At 42.6% G+C, this 26,119-nt stretch overlaps 1 protein-coding gene across 3 annotated transcripts in view; it reads right to left on the minus strand.

The window, feature by feature from the left end:
• The window catches only part of CWH43 (cell wall biogenesis 43 C-terminal homolog), a 54,314-nt gene that overhangs the window by 10,247 nt on the left and 17,948 nt on the right, over positions 1–26,119 (minus strand). Inside the window, exons 8-14 of one of the 3 annotated variants that reach the window (XM_032851983.1) lie at positions 25,713–25,835; positions 20,729–20,808; positions 13,634–13,739; positions 12,258–12,393; positions 10,459–10,608; positions 4,476–4,620; positions 568–629 (exon numbers count right to left, since the gene is read on the minus strand). In XM_032851983.1, the coding sequence (XP_032707874.1) occupies positions 568–629; positions 4,476–4,620; positions 10,459–10,608; positions 12,258–12,393; positions 13,634–13,739; positions 20,729–20,808; positions 25,713–25,835 (802 nt within the window). Of the gene's footprint in view, positions 1–567; positions 630–4,475; positions 4,621–10,433; positions 10,609–12,257; positions 12,394–13,633; positions 13,740–20,728; positions 20,809–25,712; positions 25,836–26,119 lie in introns of all 3 variants that reach the window. The other 2 variants (XM_032851986.1, XM_032851990.1) reach the window with 2 other exon arrangements.

The following is a 26,119-nucleotide window of genomic DNA, read 5'->3' on the forward strand; positions in this document are numbered from 1 at the left end:
TACACAGTTACAAATTTAATTTTAAGATCCTTTAGATATATTATATATGGATATATATATTCACACTAATAAATGCATATATTATATGGATATTATTCACTTTCTTATATCCGGGATTTTTTTTATAAAATATAATTTACCTAGAGATCTCACCATAATATAGTAATGATTCCAACAAGTGAGTTAGCCTACCCAAAATTACAGGACTAGAACTTGGCAAAGCTGGAATTCAGCCCAGGGCTTTCTTACTCTGTGATCCGTATTTCCGCCATGCCCTCCAGTCCAGACTGGTGCCTTTCCTAACATGTGCTCACAATTATGTGCTTATCATGCCTAATAACTTATACAGTATCCTTTTTATATAATTGAGCTTAATTTAGCATTTAGTCTTTCTTAAATGATTAGGTCATGCCTTGGAAAAAAAAATGTTCAACTGTGTAACTAGCCAATGTTTATAAAAAGTAACAAAATTAATTGCTTCTATAAAGTTCCTCCTTCCAGGAGAGACCCAAAAGATCACAGTGATAGTAGATAATAAAACAGCAGCAACCAAAAACCTCTGCTCACCTGATCAGCCCTCGGTACATAATATATTCACACCATCTGTCTTGATCTGTGCTGTCAATATCCTAAATAAAGAACAGAGGAGAGAACGTTTAAAGCATAAAAAACAATGCCCTATCCTGAATCACCAAGCAAATGTGTGAAGGACAGTAATAAACATGCATTTTGTGCACACTGTTTTCTCTGCCTCACTCCTAATGATCCGTTAGGATCCCAATTATTTATTCATTCTACAGATATTTCTGGAGCACCTCCTGGGGGCCCATCTTGGCCCTGTACTGGGTGCTGGGGGTACAAAGGTGAGGGTGGGCTGCAGAGGCGGGCCAGAGAGCTGGCTCCCACCGGCTTTCCAGGTCTTTGACTCCAAGCAGAATTTACTGCTCACCCCCTCACCCCGGGTGATGCTGCACAGTACTCTGTATACACCAGCTACACCCTTCCGCGTAGTTGTTTCTACGTCTCCAGCCTCCCCTTCCCCAGCAGAGGCCTCTTAATCACGCTGGCTCCCTGGTACTTAGCATGAAGCCTGGCATTCGGCAGGAGCTCAGTCTGGGTTTGTTAAATTGAATCATTGGAAATAAACACATTTGGGGAGTAATCATGAGTCTTTTTGATGTTGAAAGCTGAAGACCGGTGTTATTTTTCATCAGAGAAGCAGAACATAAACATATTCTTTTTCTGTAATGTGCTGGGAAAGCTCTAAATATGGAGCTTTTACACTGAACAAATTTCCATTTTCTTCTTTTTAAAGAATCCTATAAATGAAAAAGAGACCTGACTCTTGATCTTTTCTCAATTTTGCTGTTAAAATTTAACTTAAAGCAGGTTTTTAAATCGCTAAAACGCTATTATCTCTTTCTTAATTTTTTCGTAAGCTTAATGGCGAACACAGGGATACTTGCCCATCTTTATTAGGATGTACATGTCACACTTAAATACACACATGTACGTGCCTTGGCATACATGGGAAAATGACAATACATTTTTTAAATTAAACTTTAAAAATGTTAAGGATGAAAAAAGCAAATAAATTGAAAGAGTACTATCTGGTTTGCCTTGGAAAGAAAGAAAAATTTAGTCATTCCCTTGTATATACAAGGAATAATAAACAATGAATACATTAATGGTCACGTTTTAGATTTTTTTTAACAATGCTGTCAAATTTGAAGGCTGCGGGATTCAAATACTCATTTCTTAAAGAGAAAAATCTGTTCATCCGAGCATCTATGATTAAAACTCCTCTCTGCATTAATAAACTTCCTAATAGAAAAAGCTATAGAAGAATCCACTGCCAGTCTTGACACAGCTTCTGACCAAGGTAGTGGTAACCAACAGAGGATTAAATAAAAATCAAATAAAATCTCTCTTCTTTAACACCGTCCACATCCCTTGCACACACAGAGTATAAGAACTCCTTCTCTTATTAGGATGCATTTTTCCCTTAGATTTGCCAAATATTGTGTTGTCTAACATTCTCTTGCACTTTAGAGACCATGTACTTACACAATTATCTTATTTGATTTTATGTGTACACCCACATGTACATAATACACACACACAGCGACCATTTACCGAGTGCCTCATCTGTACAAGACTGAGGGCTCTGAGACATTATCTTCTATTTTGTCCTCATAACCACCCCGTGATGCAACTGGTATGATTATCACCACCTCACAGATGCGGCCACTGAGGCCTGGAGAATTTCAATAACTTGACCCCAGATCACACTGCTGCTAAGTGCAGCCCCTTTTGGGCTAGTGAGACCGCATGGAGACAGAGGCCCAGCCAACAACCAGCACCAAAGCCCCAGACATATGAATGGGGCCATCTTAAACCCCTACCAGCCACCGCCACCAGCTGACTGCCCGGGTGAACCCAGGCAAGGAGGGAAAACGACCACGCAACCCACAGAATCAAGGGAATCTTAAACCGTTGTTGTTTCTAAGCCACTGGGGTTTGAGGTCGTTTGTTATATGGCATTTGGTGACCAGTACAACCTCTTTTTATTCTTCTGACTTCTCCATAATCTCTGTTTGTTACACAGCGCTTGGTGACCGATACAACCTCCTTTTAGTCTTCTGACCTCTCCTTAATCTCTCTTCTGAGATAATTCCCTCACCAGCACCCCCCCCCCCAACAGCCACATTAAATGCAGCCTTCCCGGGGGTTTTCTCTGACCCACCTCTCACATTCTCCAACTTCGTAACCGTCCCTGGTTCCCATGACCCCACAGACGGTGGCAGCAGCTTCATCTCTGTTTCTAGTCCTGACTGCCCTCCTCGATTCCAAATCCGTGTACCCGGCTGCCTGTTGGACATCTCCATCAACATCCCACAGACGCCTCCACTCAGGCTAGAGCTGAACTCATGGTCATCCTTGCGGAACTCTCCTTCCTTCAGTGTTCTCTGTAGTAACATCGCCATCATAAACCCTCTGACGGAAGCCCAAATCGGGAGTCCATCCTGACTTCCCTTGCCGCTTTGCCCACTGTCACCGAGATTCACTCGTCTCCCAGGTATCTGACTGCCTTCCTCCCCAAGTTGTAGTATTTTTAGCTGTGTGTATATCAAGATTTCATAGTGAAGTCCTGACCTCCAATACATCGAGGTGTGGCCATGTGACTAAATTCCAGTCCATGAAATCTAAGTAGACGTTTTGGAGGTTAGTTTCCTGGCATTTGCCTTATAGACGACTTGCATATGCTCTTGGCCCCTTCTTTTTCCCCTCCTCTGTCTTGCTGGCTAGAATGTGGATGCTACCATTGAGAACCACGAGGCAAACCTGGGAATGCAGTCTCTGTAAAGTGAAGCCACAGGACAGAAGGGGCACATTCCTGACACCCTGGAGGGCACCAGTACTAAGAGCACCTGCCCAGACTTTTACATGAAGAAATACATTGCTCTCTTATGTAAGCCACAGTGGAAACCCTCATCACACCCTGGTCCTTCTCATCTGTCTTTCCAAGCACTTGGTAAAATGGGTAAGCCTTTTTCTCTGCAAACAGCTCAAGACATGATGTTGAAAACAAAAGGTAAAGGACCAAGAAATCTACATAAGGCTTAGTGAAATATTACAATTCTATATTTCATGATCAGTTCATGCATTTAACATTCCCATGCACATATGTCTCAAGGATTTGATTTGTGTGTCAGTTCCCTGGAGCGTGATTGTATCTGGGGACACTGACAAATTGAGGTTTTAGACCCGAACAGGTAGGGACTGATTCCATTACTGAGGCCCTGTATGGCCAGTCAGCCTGCCTCTCTGTATATTTCCTTCTATGTTTTACTCTCAGCATCATAATGAAGTCGCATAAGGTAGCAGATTTTATTTCCTAACATGGCTACAATAACCCACTTTCCACACGGCATTCTTCTAATTTGACTTTGATACTCCTCCCATGGAGAGATGGGGTTTCTGTCTCTCCCACTTAAATGCGAGCAGGGGTCACATGAGAGCGGAGGTCATGCTATGTAACCCACAAGGCTGGGGTCCTATAAGGCAATACAACTTTTTCCTGATTCTCTGTGGGGCATACTCTGAGAACCCGGCCATCTAGAGGGAGGAAGCCCAAGCTAACCCATGGAGAGAAACCAGGAGCGCCAAGCACCAGCACCAACTTGCTACCTGGGAAGCATCTGCAAAGGGGACCCTCCAGCTCCCAGCTGAGCCTCCCAGCTGTGGGACACGGAGATGAAGCTCCCCGCTGCCCCCTGCCCTGTCCACACTGCAGATCCAGGAGAAACAGACAATAGCTGTTGTGTAAAACCAGCATGTCTCTTGGTTTTCTGTGCAGCGGTATATAATCAAAATACCTATTAAATTGTTGCACTGGGTTGTTGGGGTTTTTTTTAACATGAAGAAGAAACATTTTACCAAAGAAATCAGAAATCCTATCAAGATTATGTTACCTTGACGTTGCCGTGTTCAGTGAGCTGTCTATAATCTCTGGAACCAGGTGCTGAAGTGATGTAGCCCAGAAATATCACTTGCTTGGAGCTCCTTTTCAGTAGTTTCGAAACAGCAATTGCCTGAAGTTTCCTGTCAAGGTCATCTCTAAAATGCAAAAATGTACTTCTTTATTGTATTTGCAAGATAATTCTTAAAAAGCGCTAGGTATGTAAGTTCCTGAAGAATATCTTCCCACAGTATGCAAACCCCAAGTAATTCCTACTTGGATGAATGAATTAACGCTATGCAAATGCAGAAGACAGAGATACCGCGCTTTGGCCAGGCAGGCTGACAGACTCTGGACTAAGAACGTGATTTTTCCCCACATATCAGCTGAAGTCAAGTTGATTGAAGTATCTATTCAAAGACAGCATTTTGCTCGGTTTTTTCATCAGAAGGAATAGCATCAGTAATCTAAGAGCTGACCACCAGTATTACAGCTAAAGACTAGTAGGCAAATAATAATAATAATAATAATAATAATATAATTTAGAGAATTGTAAAAATAGAAAAAGAGCCAGAAGTACTGGTAAGAGGAAAATTCCTAACATTCACAGACCACACCAGCTTTATGGAACCTACTCAGCTCCATCAACTGAACACTTTCTAAAAGCCTCCTTGGCTCTCCTGGTCAAATGCTGGCTAAACATGATGCTTTTATTAGGCTCAGCACTGTAGATGTGCCACTGAGATAATTACCGCCAAAGCGAGGTATCTCTGTCTTCTGCATTTGCATAGCGTTAATTCATTCATCCAAGTAGGAATTACTTGGGGTTTGCATACTGTGGGAAGATATTCTTCAGGAACTTACGTACCTAGCGCTTTTTAAGAATTGTCTTGCAAATACAATAAAGAAGTACATTTTTGCATTTTAGAGATGACCTTTGACAGGAAACTTCAAACATCATTTGAGGGGCCTAAAGTCAGTCTGTCTGGGGAAAAATAGGGATATAATATTTGACATTATCCAACCAGGAAAACTGAAACCACTCTAGGTGTTTCAAACAGGCAGAATTTAGTATAGGAAATTGGTGACCTAAGTGATGGGAAGCAGAACAGGAATCAGTGAGGCAACCAGAGTTTAGCAACAACGAGAAGCCAGTACCACTGGTCGAACTAGAGAGACAACAGGAGGAAATGATATGCCCAGAGTATGCAAGCCAGCCCTGACTGGTGGGAGATGGTGCTGAGGGGGCAGGCGGCCCAGAAGTTGCTGGGGCCACCTAAGGAGCAGTTAGAGCCACAGGAGAGACTCAGCTGCTGCAGAGACAGCTGGGAAAGAAGAAAGAGAAAAAAAAAAGAGAGAGAGAGATGAGAAACTCCTTGTGTTCTGTCCTCCTCCAGCCCTCCAGCCCTCCAGCCTTGCACCAGTGCCTTCCATAGGCTAAACCTATCCAGGAGCCAGAAAGCAACAGACTTGGGGCACCTGGTTGGCTCAGTGGGTTAAGCCTCTGCCTTCGGCTCAGGTCATGATCTCAAGGTCCTGGAATCGAGCCCCGCATCCGGCTTTCTGCTCAGCGGGGAGCCTGCCTTCCCCCTCTCTCTCTGCCTACTGCTCTGCCTACTTGTGATCTCTCTCTCTCTGTGTCAAATAAATAAATAAAATCTTAAAAAAAGAAAAAAAAGAAGGCAACAGACTCTGGGAAATGTGGTTCCCTGCGATGTTTAGGCAAGAGGGAGACAAGCCAGGAATGGATCCAACAGCGAATAGGCAGTAGAACCCGTATAGGCTTCTAGAGAGACAGGTAGCTAATAATGACTTAAGCAAAACAAAACAAAACCACAAATAAATAAATAAACAAGCAAACAATAACAAAGGCAGATAGAGATGGCCAAGAACTGTCAAGATCAGAAAAACCTCACTGAGGTAGGATCTGAAGGCAGAAGTAAGCCTAGATAAGAATGTACAGACAGCTGAGTACTATTAAAAGATGTCTCAAGAAACAGAAGAGTAGAAGAACTGCCATTTGTTAAACATCTTTGATATTGAATATTCACAATGAGAGGCAGAGGCAGGCATTAGCTCTATTTTTAAATGAGGCTGAGGACCGTGCCTAGGGTTATTTTGTAATTTCCGTGTCCTGCTCTGTTCTCAGCCCTCCTGTGTGCCCGGGGAGGCTCACCCATGCAGAAAAGCATCTCCTGGGCTCTCTCTTTTCTGCTGATACCCAGTTAGGTTTGGCCATTTGGAGGCACCAGCAGGAGATAAAAAGGTGGGAGGAGAATTTTGGGTATTTCTTCCCCAGGAGCTGTATTCGTTATGCTTCGTGGTCTCTCTTCCTGACTTCTATAGTATCTCTTATCTGTTCTTCTGACCCTTGCCGTCTTGGTGAGTAGTTCCTTAACTAGGTCTGCGGTGAGTTCTGTTCCTTCTGAAACACACAGCTGGAATTCAGATCTGGCCAAGAGAATTCCAAGGCCACTGTACCACAGAGAGTGTTTTCATGCAAATATATTTTAGCAATATATTATTGGAAAAAAAAATCTATGCATTTGGCTTCACATTTTCTCAGGAGATTAATTTCATTCAGTGATAATAGTAAAAATATGCTGGGGTGCTGGCTGGCCCAGTTGGAGGAACATGTGACTCTTGATCTCAGGGTCATGAGTTTGAGCCCCATGTTGGATATAGAGATTACTTAAATAAATATGTATTTTTAAAAATAGTATATGTATGAGTATAAAGAAAGGAGAGGAAAGGAGGGAGGGAACATGAGGGGGAGGAGGAGAGAGTGAGAGAGAGAACACATTTCTGTTTCCTTACCTGTTAGTGTTTGATCAGCCCAATAACCCAATAACCTGTTAGTGTTTGATCAGCCCAATAACCCAATAATGTGGGCTGGGAAAAATAATTTTATCCAATTCAGCCCAACAACCCTATAACGTGGGCTGGGAAAAATAATTTTATCCAATTCAGAACAAGAGAACTGGAACTCGCTGAGGTTATCTTACAACAGGACCAAAATTGTAACTACAGACTACAAGTTCTGCACTCTTTCTTCTACGTATATTTACGATGTTATAAGAAAAAAAAAGTGGTGATTACCTGGTGACTCAATTAATTGCAGAAAATAACATTAATTTTAGTTATGGTGTACACCTGAATGCTTCTAAGGAATGCTGCGATTTCCTATCTATTGGTGGTAAAGGGGTATTTGTGTAGTTGGTAATTTAAAAATTTTTGTTGAATCAGCTAATAACATGCATAAAAATTCCATAATTCACTCCTCATATGACTTCCTATTTGTATGCTCTAATCACTAGGAAATGAAATCTCAATATTTATTCACACTAGTGATTTTTTTACTAGTATTGTAGAAAACAACGGCAAATGGAAACATGTAATGATAGCTTCTCAGTTTATTCAAAGGATGACCGTCTTCACGTCACCTGTTGGGGGGAGCTACAGTGCTCACAGACAGGGCATCAACAGAGCGGTGACTCCCGGGGCAAAGACCATGCCTAGTTCTGTGCCTGGAACACAGCAGCTGCTTGATCTGTGTTTGATGAGGCCACTCTTTTTCATACTATCCAACAGACCTTACATTTAGAGTTCTCTGATTTGGTTTAATAACAACGCGGGTATGAACTAAGCACTTACTATATCCATGTATTTTGCATGAGATAATATCTCATTTAATTTTCATAAGAACCCTATGAGATCAGTATGTTACAAATGTGACAATGGAGGCCCGAGACAATTAAATAACCTGGTGAGGGATACACCTTCAGTTAGGATTCAGAACAGAGTGTCTGATTTCCATGCTTTCCATGGTCTGGAATTCCATGCTTCTAGCCACTCAAATACACTGATTGCCTCCCTGGAGTTACCGCTCGTCAGGGTTAGCTAGCGTTGTTGCTGCCATTGTCACTGCATGTGTGCACATAGGTGTGCACATCCTCATGCAGGCATGGGTATATGTGTGCATGTGTGTATTACCAAATCAAGTGAACAAGTGAGAACATGGGAAAAGGTGTGGTGTTGATTAGAGAGCTTTAAATATGCGGTTGATAGAAAGTTAGAAAAAGTAACCCGTCCCTCCTCTTTTCCAAGCACATTCTGAGGGCTCTCTTTTCTCTTTCAAGTCTGTTTACATTTTAGAGGTTAGAAGGAGTTAAATGGGGCAGGAGGAAAAAAGCAAAGGAAAAATGGGAAGGGTTATAGCCAGCCGTTTCTTAGATGAAGACCTTGCAACTTTAAACACAAAAGCTCCTATTTTTTAAAAGCCAAACCCAATGCGACATAAGGTCAGCAGAATGGGTTTTTGAATACCTGTTCTTGCGATGTGAAAATTATTAAGAGAAACAAAGGCACTTCTTCAAACAGCTTTTTTAAGTGATATGGACCATCAGTATCATCTGTCCTCTAAACACCCTTCCTATTTCTAAAGAGACAAGCAAGGGTCAAGTGACAGATGGTTCACATTATTACATTTGGATGGTTTGTTTATGTTACTGAGCTGTGACTTAGCTCAGAAGATATTCAAGTATGCCTTCGCAGATCCACAGAATGCTGGGAGAGAACCAGAAAATACGGGGAGCAGACACATTGGTTTTGTTGAGGCGAAGCTTACAATACAGCGGTGTTGTTCTGATGGTCCTAGTGCGACTTTAAAGCTCTGTGGCCTCTTGTCATTGATGTGGACAGGACCTATATGCCCTGTCTCATAGCACTTTAGGTTAGTATTTTTTTTAAAGATTTTATTTATTTATTTGGCAGAGAGAGAAATCACAAGTAGGCAGTGAGGCAGGCAGAGAGAGAGGGCGCAGCAAAGCAGGCTCCCCGCTGAGCAGAGAGCCAGATGCGGGGCTTGATCCCAGGATCCTGAGATCGTGACCTGAGCAGAAGGCAGAGGCTTAACCCACTGAGCCACCCAGGCACCCCAGGTTAGTATTTTCAATTGTTATTACAGAATGTTTAGCATGGCGGAGTATAAATTATACACTTTTATCTTTACTTTTATGACATATGGTTGTCATTATTCATGATTTATTCAGTACAAAGTCAGTGGTTGTAAGTGTCATCCTTCGGGGATAAATCTCACTCCCTATTCCTCATGTCTCCTTACAGAAGGACTTGCTTAGAAAACCACAGCTGGCCTCTCTCTCTCACACCTTTCACTTTTTGGGAGGACTCTTCTAACTAGTTGAGTTTTGATGTGCGCCTGCCTCACATCCTTCCCCTCTCTTCTCCTTGGAACCTGCCAGCTTGCAGGCAAGGTGCTTCTGGCATATTCTCTCTACCGAGAGGAGAGTTTGACGGGACAGACTCTGCCTCTCCCGGTAGGTCTGCGGCTTTAGGGGAGTCAGTTTCCTGTAATGCTGGGGGGATGTTTCAGCAGGCCCATGGGGACAAACTTAAACTGTGTCGCCCACATTGGCTTATCAGAATTCGAGAGTTTGATCTCCCTGCCAGATTGCCCTGCCTACCCCTTAGCAGACTGTGAGAACGTGAGGGCAAAGGGGATATTGTTTAGTACCCTCAAATCCCAGCAGTAGTAATCCTGTAGGAAAAGGAAACTTCCTTTTTCTGTAGTCTGGTTTAGCACGTGGCCAAGTACGAGCTGGCCTCGAGCCGGGTCTGCCTCACCCCTTGCTGCACCATCCTGTCTGACAAGTCATCTACCCTCTCTCAGTCCCCAGTCTTTATCTGTAAAATGGGACTATAATGGTCCTAACTGTGTACAATAATGCACTTAGCACAGCACCTGCTCAGCCACTATTGGCTCACATGGGACCCTGGTCACCGCCATGGACCCTCACTAAGGACTGCCTGCATCTCGAAGGTTTCTATGCCTCATTCTTAAAACCAGCGACAGAAGGAAAAATGCTTGGGGAGTAAATTTAAAAAAAAAAAAAAAAGTCAATGCATGGAAATCAAAGTAGTGTGTTAATCCTATTTCTTGGGATTCGGGTACTATGAGAAAGACCGAAGAAACGCACTCATGATTCCCGAAGTGTGTCACCACAAAATCCACGAGTTTGCCCGAGATGTTCGCGGTCAGCGTGATGGCTGGTGCGATCTCGCCCTCTGGTGACGGAAGAAGGTGATGCTCCGATCGCACAATCGGATACCGGGACAAAACCATGATCCTGCGTTGGAATGAAGAGAAACATGCACATCACCGTGGGTCCCACCACATCACGGAGACAGGAGTAAGCTCAGGTGTTAAAAAGGGACGTGTCGCACTTCAGGCAAACCACTGAGGGCCATTTAGAGCACGAACGCGCAGTCGGCTAGACAGGGCAATAAATCTCCATTCTTTAGCATGTCTCGCTGTGTCCCTAAGCACAACGCCATCAACTCTGCTTTAATAAACGCTACGGAGACACAGAAAGGGCAGACTTAGTACTACACAAAATCCGTTTTCCTTGCATTGTTACTCTGCCAACATATTTGCATAAACCGTTCTAATATCGATCGGCACATTTGGGAATGTACAGTCTTGCCAGCAAGGACAGAGTAACAATTCACAAAAGTAGAAATTCCAAACTGTCTGATAAAGATATGAAAACATGTCCTACCTCGCTCCAAGACCAAGAAGTACGTATGAAAAGGACGAGCAGAGCTCTGGCCTCCGCCAGCACTCTTCCCCGGCTGCATGTGCCCGCTCTGGCCCCTGATGGAGTCCTTCCAGCAGGAGCATCTCTGCAGCAAAGTTACCCGAATCTACATACGTGTCCAGCTGGCCCTGCCCCACGGGGCCCTCCAGGCTGCACACAGCTGTCTACTATTGGACGTCACTTAACTAACCCAGAGGCATGTCAAGTTCAGCACAATCTGGCTGCTCTGCCCAGTCGGTCCCATCCCATTACACAACGTCATCTCTACCAGGCATTCAGGTAAAAACACATTGATGTTGCCCTTGTTCCTTCCTGGCCCCTGACACCTAAACCACCAGTAAGTCCTGTCAGCTCTGTTCCAGAGTAGTTCCAGAATGTGCCCCCTTCTCTGCATGCTCAGGGCTCCCGCTGTCACCTCTCACTTGTCCTAGGGCCTCTACCTCCTCACCTGTCTCCTCACACACTCCCACTTTTGCCCTCAGCAGGCTCTTCTAGGAGCAGCCAGAATGAACTTTTTAAAACGCAGATCAGATCAAATGGCTCTTATCTAAAACCCAGCCACTGGTTCCCCCATCAAAACTGAATTACTCAGTCCACAGCATGGACTACGGGGCTCTCTAAGATCAGGAGCCTGCCCTTGACCTCATTTCTTACCAGCTCCCCCTCAGGCCCCACATTCAGGTCCACCATGCCTGATCCTGTCTCCAGTCTTTACACTGACAGTTCTGGCCTTTTCCCAAGGCTGGATCCTGGGTCCTCCTCATGGCAGGGCCTTTCCAGTGACCATTCTGACCATCCCCCAGCAACCCCCCCAGTCACTTTCCTTTCCTACCTAGCACTCACCACCATCCCAAATTCTTATTTATCTCCGTGTGTACGTGTTTGTTTTCTGTTTCTTCACACTGGGACGTGAGCCCCATGCACCCAGCATCGGGTCAGACAGGCTTAGTGCTGAAACCTCAGCTCCTACACAGAACGGTTTATAACGCTGAAGAACTGAAAATATCCAGCAACAGGACACCTTTCAAACAATCACAGAATGTGCATATCTTCCACACCTCATCCCCCCAGGAAGTCTCCTGGGACATACTCATAGGACGAAGGTATGACAACATCAATGTTCCACTCGAAGCCAGGGCCGCCTGGTGTTCGGGGCTGTGTTCCCAAGGTACACTCACCCCCACGTGTGATCCCGCGTGCTTGGGCCAAAGTCAGTATAGAAACCCAGCTTCTCCCCTAGCCACATGGTTAAGTCATTGTTCCCAATGTAAGGCTTAGAGGCATCACTCTCCAAAATTGTTATGAAATCTGTACCTATTAAGGAAAAAAAAATGCACACAGTGAGTAACCACAGCTGTGCAAAAGCAATTAGCAAAACTTTATTCTTAAACTCTTTGCCTTTCCTCCTAAGTAAAAAAAAAAAAAAACCCACAAAGTAATTTCTAATGAGTCACTAATGTGAAGCTGATCAAACCTGAGCTATAAAAGGAGATTTCCCCATGTTTAGAATGTAATTAGAACATAGGATACCTTGAAGACATTCAGGAGAGGATAAAAGCATAGTTTCTAAATTTTCAAGTATTTCTAACCTCTTTCCCCAAATTTCAAATAAGCATAATGCCTTTCTCAAATAGCCAAATGACGCTCAGAAATACCAGAGTGTATGCAACAGCATTTCGTCCTGGGTTTTTCAGAGCCTGGCCAGAGGTGCCACGGAAGCCCACAATCAGGACGAAGGTTCATGGAAATTTCTCAGTGACATTAGAATTGAACAGACCCCCAGCAATTTCTCAGAGACGCGGTCATCATTAGGAATAAGCAGCACAGTTTAGTCCTTTCTGTGTCTTGCTCCCCGCTCCGAGAAGCTGATCTGTGAACCGCTTCCCGCATCTGGGAGAGGATGCTTCCTACACGGATGAACACCCCAGAGCACAGAAACTTAAAAACTGGCGCTTCGGCTCTTGAGAAGAATCCGCTTTACAAATGAGCATCGCTCTGACCCAGTCTGCCTTCTAATCCAGCTGCTTTCTGATCACCAGCAGTGGGTTCCTAAGCAGCAGAAGCCAGCAGCAGGAGTATCTCTCAGAGCGCAGGCAGGACAAGAACTCCCCGCAGATACTCCGGAGGAGGCTTTGCTCAGAACCAACTGAATGTATCGCTTTCAAAGATGGATGTGGTCATCCTTCTGCAGCTGTCTCCCAGAGGAAAGCTTTTCTAAGAGACTAGTTTACAACCCAGCAAACCCTCCTCCTATTACTTATGATCTTGTTCATAGATTTTTTTTTTAAGATCCTATTTATTTATTTATTTGAGAGAGAGTGAGAACATGAGAGGGGAGAAGATCTCGGGAGAAGCAGACTCTCCATGGAGCTGGGAGTCTGACGTGGGACTCGATCCCAGGACTCCGGGATCATGTCCCAAGCCAAAGGCAGTTGCCTATGAGCCACCCAGCCACCATATGAGCCACCCAGGCACCCCTTATGATCTTGTTCAAAATAAAAATTAACAATAGCAGTTTCTCAAAACCTGGAACTAATTCCAGGGAAAGACTTACCTGTTTGATTGAGTACTTGAGCCGATCTTTCTAGACTGGACCATCCTTCATTGTCGTAGCCAAACCTAAGAGGCCAGATGGCGGCTGAGACCTCTGTGGTTGGTGCCTGAGGAATAGTTTTAAGGGGAATTTAGGATGACTGTGCTATGGTGAGTGCTGTGAAGTGTGTAGACCTGGTGATTCACAGACTTGTAACCCTGGGGCTAATAATCCATTATATGTTAATAAAAAATAAAAAAAAAATTTAAGAGGACTGTGAACAATGACAGTTTCTTCCAAAATTCATATTTTGGCAAAGGAATTTTCTTAGTGAATTTGCCCACATTTAATTCATAAAAATAGGGAGCTATTTGCTAGATGATATTCTCATAATAAATCTTCTGTGCACTTCTAGCTTGAGCTTAGAAGTTAGGAGGAATATTTGGAAAGTGAGCACTTATAACAAGCATTGTTTATAATAGCAAGAAAATAGAAGCAACCTGGCTGTTGTTTCAATAGGAAAATAGGAAAATGGGTGAGTGAGTGGTGTCACATATGTAAAATGGAATAGTCCACAGCCCCAGTAAATGAGTTAGGGCTGCGTATTTCCATATGGGTGAGTCTTATACAAGTGATTTTAAGTTAAAAACAGTAAGTTGCAAAATGTATATGTCAGGTAAAGTCATTTACATTTAGGTAAAGTCAAAAACATGGAAAAGCAGGGGCGCCTGGGTGGCTCAGTGGGTTAAGGCCTCTGCCTTCGGCTCAGGTCATGATCCCAGGGTCCTGGGATTGAGCCCCACATCGGGCTCTCTGCTCAGCGGGGAGTCTGCTTCCTCCTCTCTCTCTGCCTGCCTCTCTGCCTACTTGGTATCTCTGTCAAATAAATAAATAAAATCTAAAAAAAAAAAAACCAACAAAAACATGGAAAAGCAGTATCATCTGGGGCTGTATCATAGGTAGTAACAATATAAAGAAATGTATGAAAATGATAAACACTGTATTCCAGATAGAGGCTACCCTTGCACAGGAGAGGAATGAGATCCAAGGGGGGTACATAGAGTCCTTCAACGGATCTATAAAGCAGTCTGCTGGTTCCGAGTCACACATGTTATCCCCCTACTGTTCTCACAAGGCCAACATTCAGGAGTATAGCCCTTTCGGAGACTTCATCTTTTGGGTCCATGGGCTGAGTCAGAGAATCACTGCCCAACCCAAACCATCCATCTCAAAAGAGTACCTGACTGGTCTATAACAGGGATCCTAAGAAAGAGTATGGCGAGAACCAATCCATCATCACAACTGGAAAAGCAACCTAAAGTCGACCATACAACTTCGGACTGGGAGAAAGATAAGTAACAACCTCTTTGCAGTGGAGGGGCCACTATGTAACATAAACAGCTCAGTGTTCACCGGCCCCGTAAGCTGGGCTTTCCATCCTTATGCAGGAAAGATTATTCAGTTGAGTATCATATAAAGAGAATGGCACCATCAACATGAATTTCAAGAGGCGTGATTATATTCATCAAGCTATCCCTTTTCGCAGAACTCTAACTACCATTAACCCTGGATTTCATCACTCCAAAACCCATTATTCTCTCATTCTTCCCCTGTCAATAAATGCCACCACCCTCGACCCAGTCGCTCAAGCCAAAGCATGAAAGTCATTCTTGACTTCCCCATCCAGCAACATCAAATCCATCAGCAAATCCTATCAACTCTACTTTCAGAATATCACTGACTCTGGAACATGGGAGTTAGGGGCGCTGTGCCCCTGCACAGTTGGGAATCTTTGTCACCTTTGTCACCTTTTACTCTCCTTTGAGGAGAGTGTCACCTTTGACTATCTTACACTTAACTATTAATCACCTCCTGTTGACTGGAAGCCTTACCCATAACCTAACAGACAAGTAACACATATTTTGTACATTATATACTGTATTCTTATAATAAAGTAAGCTAGAGAAAAGAAAATGTTATTAAGAACATCATAGGGAAGGGAGAAAACATTTACAGTCCTGGACTCTGGTTGTTGATACTGTAAGTTTACATCGTCTGTTTACAGTATGAATCGTGTATCAGTCCCTGTATCACTGCAGATGGTACACGTGTTACTAACAATAGACGTAAAAAATGAAAAGATAATGTGAAAAACAACTTCATATTTGCTTGCAGCTCTAACAGTTCATACACTGAGAATGAAGAAGCGGCAATGTTTGCTTTATGGTAACCTAGTGTAATCGATATGATTGCTTCACGGTAGCCTAGCCTATATGCTGAAGAATGAATCGTTGTAAAATTTTTATGGCACACAGTATTGCAGCCATAATTATAATGCGGTATTGGAAACACTGTTACACTTAAAAAAATACACTTCCCTGTAATGATAGATTGATACATAGTTTCTCCAATTAGGAGAGAGAGAGGGAAAGAGGCATGCTGTACAGTAATATAATTCTTTGAAAGCAGAGTTACAGAACAGTAGGAAAATGAAGATGTTATTAATTTTACATTAGATACACTCACCTGCTCCCTACAAAAGGACAGGCTGTCCACTTCCATGTGAGTCTTGTACACACCATTCTACGTGATGAATACTTGGGCGACAATGCCGATGACGAGCTCGAAGGTCTCATACAGTTCTTGCCGTCCACGTATCAGATTGTCACACAGAGACACACACACGCACAACAGATTTATTAAGTGTACAGCGTGATGATTATTTTCAATCGATGAAGTGAAAGTGACACACCAGAAAGGTCTTCATCCTCCTTGTCTTCACGTCGAGTAGGCTGAGGAGGAGGAGGAGGAAGAGAACAGGGTCGTCTTGCCGTCTCAGGGGAGCCAGAGGTGGAGGAGAAGGAAGGAGAGGCAGGCCCACTTGGAGTAATTTTCTGGAAATATACCATCATTTTTGTCTGACTTTCTTGCTTTTCCAGTTCTCTAAAAATGTTTCTGTGTGGTCCAATCCTTCTTGGATTCCACCATCTGCTTTAGGGTCCATGCCCTGGTCATCAAAGGATGTCTGTCGTCAAAGAAATCAAAAGCCATCTTGCATAATCAGACCCCTTCTGCCAGATTGGCTCATGTCAGTCTGTTTTCTGTCACTGCTGCTTCCAGCACTTTCTCATCACCTGGCACTGGTGCAGAAGCACCCATCTCCATCGGGCCATCTCCTGGGCATTCTTCTGGTGTGCTGCCTGTCAGCTCTTGAGTTTCTCCAAGATTCATATCTTGACACCCTTCAGCCTCCGCCATTTTTGCCGTTACCCACAGTCCCTTTCATGATTCCCTTGACCGGCTCTGTCATAAATCCTGCGAAGTCACGTACGACATCTGGACACAGTATTCTCCAGTGGGAATGTATTGTCCTGAGCTTGATGGCTTTCAGGGCTTTTGCTAAACAATGGCCTCTTCGGTGGTGTAATTCTTCCAGAATTCCACGACGTCGTACCTGTCAGGTTCTTCTCCACAGTGTTGACAATTGTTCACAGAACACCGTGTGTAATGGGCCTGAAAGGGCCGTATGACTCCCTGATCTCTCAATCAGAGACGTGCGTGGGGGGCAAGTAGACCTCTTCGATGACTTCAGTGCTGAACTCACGGGGTCCTGCATGGCCGGGGCATCGTCTCCTATCAACAGAATTATAAAAGGTTGTCCATACTGGCAAGGTCCTTTCTGACTTCGGGAACCAAGCATCGATGGGACCAATCCAGAAAAATGGCTCTCCGTGCCCAGGCCTCCTTGTTGTACAATCAGAAGACTGGTAGCTGGTGTTTATCTTTTCTCTTCAAGGCTCAGGATGAGCAGCTTTAGGGAAAAAGAGAGCCCTCGACTAAGCCCAGTTGCATGTGAACAGAACAGGGGCGTTAGCGCAGCCCTTCCTGTCTTAAATCCTGGTGCTCGCTTCTTTTCCATACTGACAGATGTCCTTTGTGGCATTTTTTTCCCCACAATAGGGCACCTTCACCTGCATCAAAAACCTGTTCAGGCAGGTATCCTTTCTCCTCAGTGACTTCCTGAATGGTGTCTGCGAACTCATCTCTGCCTCTTGCTGGGCAGAAGTGGCTTCCCCTGTTGTCTTGACATTTTTCTAAGCCAAACCTTTCTAAAATTAAATTCTCCAGCTTTAGATCTTTCACTTTCCTTTTGCTTTGTTGTTCTATAAGGATTTCACTTTCTCTCGAGTCACCTTAGTCCAGAGGTATGCCTTTCTTATAGCAAACCTGCACCCACACAAAAGTTGCATTTTCAGTATGAGATAAAAAGGTATTTTGCCAAAAGTGCAAGGTTTCCGTGCCTGCGGGTGTGGCTATGGTACACACTGTGTGGTCTATCCGCTTCTCTCCAACTCCACTGCCCACCGCACCCATCCAAACTTCCACGGCTTCTCCCCTGAATTCCCTTTTCTTCTTTTGCAGTGGCCCTTACACTGGCTTCATTTCTCGCAAGATGCTGGTGAACGCAGCGGCAGACCCCAATCTGTAGGATATCCGGCAATTCAACTTTCCCTTGTCATGACCGTCCTCTGCTTCTTGGAGCCCTTCCAGCATCACTAGTGACACTTTGTATGAGTCCCATGGTGTTATTCAAGGTCTACGGTATTGTTTATAGTCAAAAACATGAGAACGACAAAAAATCACTTTTTTTAAAGATTTTATTTATTTGAGAGACAGTGAGAGAGAGAGAGAAAGAGAAGGGGGAAGAGTAGAGGGAGAGGGACAAGAAGATTCTGTCTGAGCCTGACGTAGGGCTCGATCCCACGATTCCGAGACCATGACCTGAGCTGAAATCTAGAGTCGGACACTTAACTGCCTGAGCCACCCAGGTGCCCCAAGAGATCACTTTACTGTGATAAGAAATTTACTAGAGAGATGAACTGCTCACCTGGAGATTAGCATCACACCGCATTTTAAGCTGATACAACACTTGAGCTCACTGCGGCAGCAACAGGAGGTAGCTATGAAATTGTTATGGTAGCACAGTATGTACCACAGCTAATTTTATGCCGTTAGGATTTAATAGTGCACCTTTGTGTTTGTTTACCTTTCTCTCCCCTACAAATGGTGCCATGTAAGGTCTGGGTTTGTGTACACAAGTTTTGATACTTTTTACCTTTTTCTAATAAATTTGTGTATACTTTATTAGTAAATGACAAGATAGACTAGTAGCTATTTTATGCATTCATAACACAACTTTTTCTGAAAATTTTCATTATTTCTAGGTAGTGCACTTTGCCTACAGGTTTTTTCAAATTGTTACAAATCTCCAAAAAATGTTCCAACACACTCATTGGAAAAAATCTGCATGTAAGTCTATTGGCGCAGTTCAAATTCGTGTTGTCCAAGGGTCAACTATATGTTCTAAGTCTATCGGCTTCTCTCCAACTCCACTGCCCACCACACCCATCCAAACTCCCACGGTCTCTCTCCTGAACAGCTGAAAAAGCCTAATAACTTCTCTCCCTGCTTCTACTCTACAATCCATTCTGCACAGAGCAGAATGTGTGTGTGTGTGTGTGTGTGTGTGTGTGTGTGTGTGTATACAAACATATATATCATGTTTCTTCATGCTCCTGCTCAAAATACTCCAGTGGCTTCCACTGCAAGAAAAATTAAATGAACATGCCTCACTGTGCTCTGGGAGGCCCACTATGATAGGACCCAGCCCAGCCTCTCCTTCCTCATCTTCTCCCACTCTTCCCCTTGCTCACCAAGTTCCAGCCACACTGGCCACACTGGTGGGCCTCAGACACACCACGCTTCTTTCCCCTCAGCCCTGTACACACGTGCCTTCTGCCCAAATCTTCTTCCCCCGGCTCTGTGAATAAGTCTCAACTCAAATCTCATCACGTCCTCAGAGCAGCCTTCTCTAACTACCCAGACCATTTTCCTCTCTACTCCTTAATCCTGTCTGCTTCTGAGTATCCTGACCTAACGTGATGGTCTTTATTTGCTCCCCGGAATACCATCTTTCTCCCCTACCAGAATATAAGTTCCATGAGGGTAGGAGTCTGGTCCAACCTGTTTACTCCTATTTCCTTGGAACCAGGCACACAAAAGACATTCAGTAAGCGTTTACCAAATGAACGAATGAATGAATGAATGAATGAAAAGAACAGGTATTAAATCCAACTGAAATGAATGACTCCTTTTAAAAAGAGTCCCTGGCTGACATTAGGGGTCTTCTTCTGACTGACATTATGTTCCAATAACAACAACTAACAATTAAAGGACAAAAGAGAGAGACCATATAATGAATTACTTACTTACTAAGAAATAGTTACCAAAAAAAGAAAGAAAGAAAGATAAAAAGAAACAGCTACTGAGTTCTGAATGCAGGCCAAGCACTTTGTGAAGTGCTGGAATCACAAAGGTAAATGAGAGAAGCCTGGTCTCTGTCCTCGGTATAGCTTTTCATTTATATGAAAAAAATATGCCTGGTAATACAGAATACTAAAACTCAAAGTTAACCCTCAAATTCTGCTTTAGTCAAAACTGTAACTCTGTTACAAAACACATCAGACTTCACAAGAGCAGAAACCACAACACTGCAACTTAGCCTTCCTTCTGCCCCCCTATCTAGAAGAGAAAGGGACCAGAAAGCATTTAAAACTGTAGACAGCAAGAGGGAAAAGGAAGACCAGAAAACTTCCATGGCCCATCAATATACAAGCTACCCCAAATCTTCAAATTCAAGAATTATCTATAAGATCGTTTTTAAATCAGGCTCTCATATTGTTGCCTTCAACAGTATCTGCCAAACAGTACAAAAAAGCCCATTATAAAATAGTTCTTTATTTCATAGTTTAGATGTGTTAAATCATGGAATATGGAAATATGGGATATATATGGGATATGGAAAATATAATTTCATTCAACAAAATTATTAGCACCTTGCCTTTAATAAATGGGTCTATCCCAAGAACCCAAATTCATGAAATAATTCTATTATGTTATCAGCCTATGACCTAAGGCTTCGAGAGATGGTTTACAGGGCTCTGAAGTCATGAGATGCAGATCTACAGTTCAGGCATAATGAAAAGTGTACAAATATATGCATGTATATGCATTCATACCATATAAAGTTCTGTATCAAAAGTTTTCATTACTTACCCCTTTGCCCAATTTCCTCTCGTAGGTTTTATGCCGTAGTCCTAATCCCAATAGCCCCACACCAACAAGCAGCCACAAAACTAAACAGAAAGAAGAAATCATTGTTTAAAAGAAATGAGGTTTGTCTTTTTAAAAATATTTTGTAAATAATGCTGTAATAAACATAAGGGTGCATAGATCTTTTCAAAATCATGTTTTCATTTTCTTTGAGTAAATACCCAGAGAAGGAATTACTGGTAGTTCTGTTTTTAATTTTTTTTTTAAGATTTTATTTATCTGACAGAGAGAGAGAGACAGCGAGAGAGGGACACAAGTAGGGGGAGTGGGAGACAGAGAACTAGGCTCCCCACAGAACAGGGAGCCCTAGGACGGGCTCGATCCCAGGACCCTGGGATCATGACCCAAGCCAAAGGCAGCCACTTAACTGACTAAACCACCCAGGCGCCCCTATTTTTAATTTTTTGAAGAATCCCCATACTGTTTTCCATAGTGGCTGCACCAGCTTGCATAGATGAATGAATAAAGGAGATGTGGTATGTCTATTCACAATGGAATATAACTGAGTCGAAAAAGAATGAAATCTCGCCATTTGCAATGACATGGATGGATGTAGAGGGAGTAATGCTAAGTGAAATAAGAGAAAGACAAATGCTATATGATTTCACTCATATGTGCAATTTAACAAAACAAATCAACACAGAAAGAAGAGAGAAACAAAAAAACGGGCTCTTAACTATAGAAGAACAGACCAGAGGTGGGGGGCGGTGAATGAAACAGGTGATGGGGATTAAGAATGCTCGTGTGTTGAGCACTGAATAATGGATAGAGTTGTTGAATCCTTATACTGTAAACCCGAAACCAATACAACACTGTATGTTATACTTGAGTGAAAAATAATAATTTTATGAAATTATTAAGTCTATTAGTCAAGGATTTTATGCAAAGGAGAAATGTCTAATTCCTGGGTTAGTTTTCATGTGTGATATGTATGCATTACCCACACTTGCAAATCACATTTGTTCTGTTTTTTTGGTTTTTTTTTAATTTTATTTATTTGAGAGACAGTGAGAGCAAGAGAGATCACAGCACGAGGGGAAGAGGGAGAAGCAGACTCACTGCTGAGCAGGGATCCCGATACAGGACTCGATCCCAGGACTCTGAGATCATAACCTGAGCCGAAGGCAGATGCTTAACCAGCTGAGCCTCCCAGGCGTCTCTGCAGCTCTGGTTTTAAGGGATCTTCCCTGAAAATGCTCCAAGAACCATAAATATATACAATAAATAGTATGTAAGAAAACAAGTCTCCATGAGCAGAAACCAGCAGGGGGAAAAAAAACTGCAGAATCAAACTCACAAATACTTCAGATATTGCAGCTTTTAGAATCAGAATACAAAATAGACATGCTTAACGTGTCAAAAAAATAAAAGAGGGTATTCAACAGAGTATTCAACTAAGAAACAGGAGATTAAATTAACAATTAGGAAATTGTGTGAAGAAATAAAAGAGACTTATAAAAATAAAATTATATAGTAAATAGAATCATTGAAATTAGAAACTCAGTGGACAAGAAAGGTAGCTGTAGACAAAGCTGAATAGAGAATTAGTGCAAGGGACAGCTTAAAAACAAAGGTGGAGGGGCACCTGGGTGGCTCAGTCGTTAAGCCTCTGCTTTCAGCTCAGGTCATGATCCCAGGGTCCTGGGATCGAGCCCCACATCAGGCTCCCTGTTCAGTGGGAAGCCTGCTTTTCCCTCTCCCACTCCTGCTTGTGTTCCCTCTCTCACTGTCTCTCTCTGTCAAATAAATAAAATCTTTAAAAAAAAAAAAAGGTAGGGCACCTGGGTGGCTCAGTGGGTTAAGCCTCTGCCTTCAGCTCAGGTCATGGTCTCAGGGTCCTGGGATCGAGCCCCCATTGGGCTCTCTGCTCAGCGGGGAGCCTGCTTCCCCCCTCTCTCTCTCTACCTGCCTCTCTGCCTACTTACGATCTCTCTCTGTTGAATAAGTGGATAAAATTAAAAAAAAAAAAGGTGGAAACTATGAAAGAGGTGAAGGGACACAGAGACAATACTAAAAAGATCCAATACAATCCAACTATAGTCAAAAAGGAAGAAGGGAAAGAATGAGAAAGTGGCAATATTTGCAGAAATAAAACTGAGAATTTTCCAGAGGCGATAAAAGACATGATTCTTCAGATTCAGAAAGCCCAAACACTAACAAGCAAGATGGTGGTTTTGTGTGGGGGGGGGCGGGATGGATGGGCAAGGCGGAAATCACATTCAAATATATCACAGTGAAACTCCAGAACACCAAAACAGAGAAATCCTAAGAGGTGCCAGAGAAAAAAGGCAGATGATCTCCAACGGAGCAGAGATCACATGACAGCTTACAGCTCAGCGGCAAGAACGGGAGCCAGATAACAGAACAGTATCTTTAATGAGCTGAGAGAAGAAAAACAAAACAGAAAAAAATGAAAACAACAACAACAACAACAAAAACCAACTACTAAAACAATAGAACTTGAAGGTATAATTTCCAAACTAGAAAGAGGAGTAGGAAGGAGGGGATAAGAAAAAAAAGAAAAAAGAAAACTAAGTCAATGCAAAAGAAAGCAAGAAGAAGAAGAGGGAGAAATATACCTAGAGAAAGTAGAAAAAGCAAAAGCAAAGTAAGATGACAGAAGGAAATAATAAGGCATGAGAAATCACAACAACACTAGATTACATTTTCTTTTTTTTTTAAGATTTTTTTTATTTATTTGACAGACAGAGATCACAAGTAGGCAGAGAGGCAGGCAGAGAGAGAGAGAGGAGGAAGCAGGCTCCCCGCTGAGCAGAGAGCCCAATGCGGAGCTCCATCCCAGGACCCTGGGATCATGACCTGAGCCGAAGGCAGAGGCTTTAACCCACTGAGCCACCCAGGTGCCCCTAGATTACATTTTCAAGCTGAAAGACGAGACTGATGGTCCAGAACAGGCAAAACAGTGGAGACTGTGAAAAGATTCAGTAGTCGCCAGAGTTTGGAGGAAGGACAGAAGGATGAACAGGTAAAGTATGGGGGATGTTTAACATAGCGGAAATATTCTGTATGATGATACCATAATGATGGAGAGATGCCATTAGACGTTTGTCAAAACCCACAGAACATACAACAAAAAGAGTGAGCTCGACTCTAAACTATGGACTTGACTTAATAATGCATCAAGACTGGCTCATCAGTTATAACAAACATACCACACTAATGCGAGATGTCAATAATGATGGAAAGTGGGGACAGCAAAACTGTCCCTGTGGAGGAGCGGGTGTGATGGGGTGTATGAGAGGGAACTCTGTACTTTGTGCTCAATACATCTGTAAGTCTAAAACTGCTCTGAAAAATAAAATCTATTCATTTTTCTAAGAGACAAAGATAGTGGTTGCCATTGGTAGAGGCAGGGAAGATTGGACAGGCAGAGCACTGAGGATTTTTTAAGGCAGTAAAATTACTCTGTATGACACTATAATGATGGCTACAGATCATTACACGTCTGTCCAAACCCACAGCATGTACGACAGTAAGAGCGAGCCCTAAAGTAAACCACGGACTCTGCATGATAATGATAATGTCAATGTACATTCCTCAGTTATAATAAATGTACAAATAGGAGTGCCTGGGTGGCTCAGTCGGTTAAGCATCCAACTCTTGGTTTCAGCTCAGGTCATGATCTCAGGGTCATGAGATCAAGCCCAGCATCAGGCTCTATGCTCAGTGCGGAATCTGCTTGAGATTCTCTCTATCTCTGTCCCTTCCACTCTAAATAAATAAATAAATAAACAAATCTTTAAAAAATAGTAATAATTAAAAATGTAATAATAAACCCGGGTCGGGGGGTTACTGATAGTGAGAAAGAGCTTCTGTATGTGGGGCCAGAGGGTATCTGGGGCATTACTGTACTTTCTGGTCAAACCAAAAGTGATTCTAAGAAATAAAGTCTGTTTTAAAAAAAATTACACAGAACTGTCTAAACAACTTCATAAATAAATGGTTCCAAATGCTTCAATCTGATGAGTGACCTAGAGAGTTCTGGTTCTTAATTCTACTACTGCTACTAATAACAACAATGGCAACAATAAAGACAAAGACTGTCAGGATTAAAAACAAACAAAACCTACCAAGTCTTAGTTTTAAGAGACATACTAAAAAAAAAAAAAAAGACATACCAAAAACATAAGAACACACAATACAAAACTATAAATTTTTAAAATATCCCCAAAGTTGTAATATAATCTTTTTAAGTTATGATGGAACATATGTAAAGTGTTTACATAATGGTTTTGCTGTTTTGTGACATCTCTTTTAGGAATATATTACAATTTTATTTAGCTTTATTGTTTTCTCTTTACACTATAATATTTTGTCGTCTTTATAAGAATATCAAGTCACGGAGGATGGAGACCTGTTTTTACACGTCTTCGTATCCTGCATAGTGCTGTGTAGTTACGGAGTGCGCTGTATCCTAATACACTATCTGCAAACGTTGTCCTTGCAATAAACATTTTTACTTAATCCAGCTCATTTGAAATTAGACCAAATAACAAACTCACTTCACTTCTGAATTTCTAATTCATCAATAGTCTGAATGTCACCATATTTAAGCTCCCTCAAAAAGGAGAACAAGAAATGAAAAGAAATAGTCTGAAATAGAAATAGTTCTCGTAAGAACAAAGCATTTGGGAAATTCTACCTGTGAAATGATATTATCTACATGAGAAGTGAAACAAAACTAAAGCAGTGCATTTGTGGTTGAGATGAGAGGCTGTCTGAGATGTGCTTCAAAGTATGTCGCCAAAACCAGTAAGAAGACAGCTGTTGACAACACTGGCAAAATGTCAGTAATCTTTGGAACCAGGTGAAGGGTACTGGAGGGTTCATTATATTCTTTAATTTCATATATGTTTGAAAATGTTGTTATAATTGAGTGCTTTAAAAGAAAGAAAGCAAAACTTACAGAGTTTCATGTATTTTTCACTCTTTCTGAAAAGTGCTTTAGGACTATTTTTGGCTTGAAGAAAGTCGAGGCTTTTCTTCGGACCAAATAGCATATTCAGGCCAATAATTAGCATCACTGTCCCTGTTAAAAGAGAAAGCAAGAACATATTGCATTTTAAGCCAAAAATCCTCCCCGTGGTAAATTCGAGGAGCCTAGATTGCATTTCAGTGGACGTACCCTGAAAATTCAGTAACCGGCTTCATTTATCTCAGTACCTAAGCAATTATTCTAGTAGTGCTTTTGATCATTGGGATTGATCCTAAGAAATGAGCTAGGGCTCTAGGAACCCTGCTTTAAATGAGAAGACCCCAGCCCATTCTTGATGAGGAATGTCTTTCCACTCCCTGAGGGTTTCCCCGTTGTTA

This window comes from Lontra canadensis, unplaced genomic scaffold, assembly GCF_010015895.1.
Source record: "Lontra canadensis isolate GAN:19392208 unplaced genomic scaffold, GSC_riverotter_1.0 scaffold1, whole genome shotgun sequence".
Taxonomy (NCBI): domain Eukaryota; kingdom Metazoa; phylum Chordata; class Mammalia; order Carnivora; family Mustelidae; genus Lontra; species Lontra canadensis.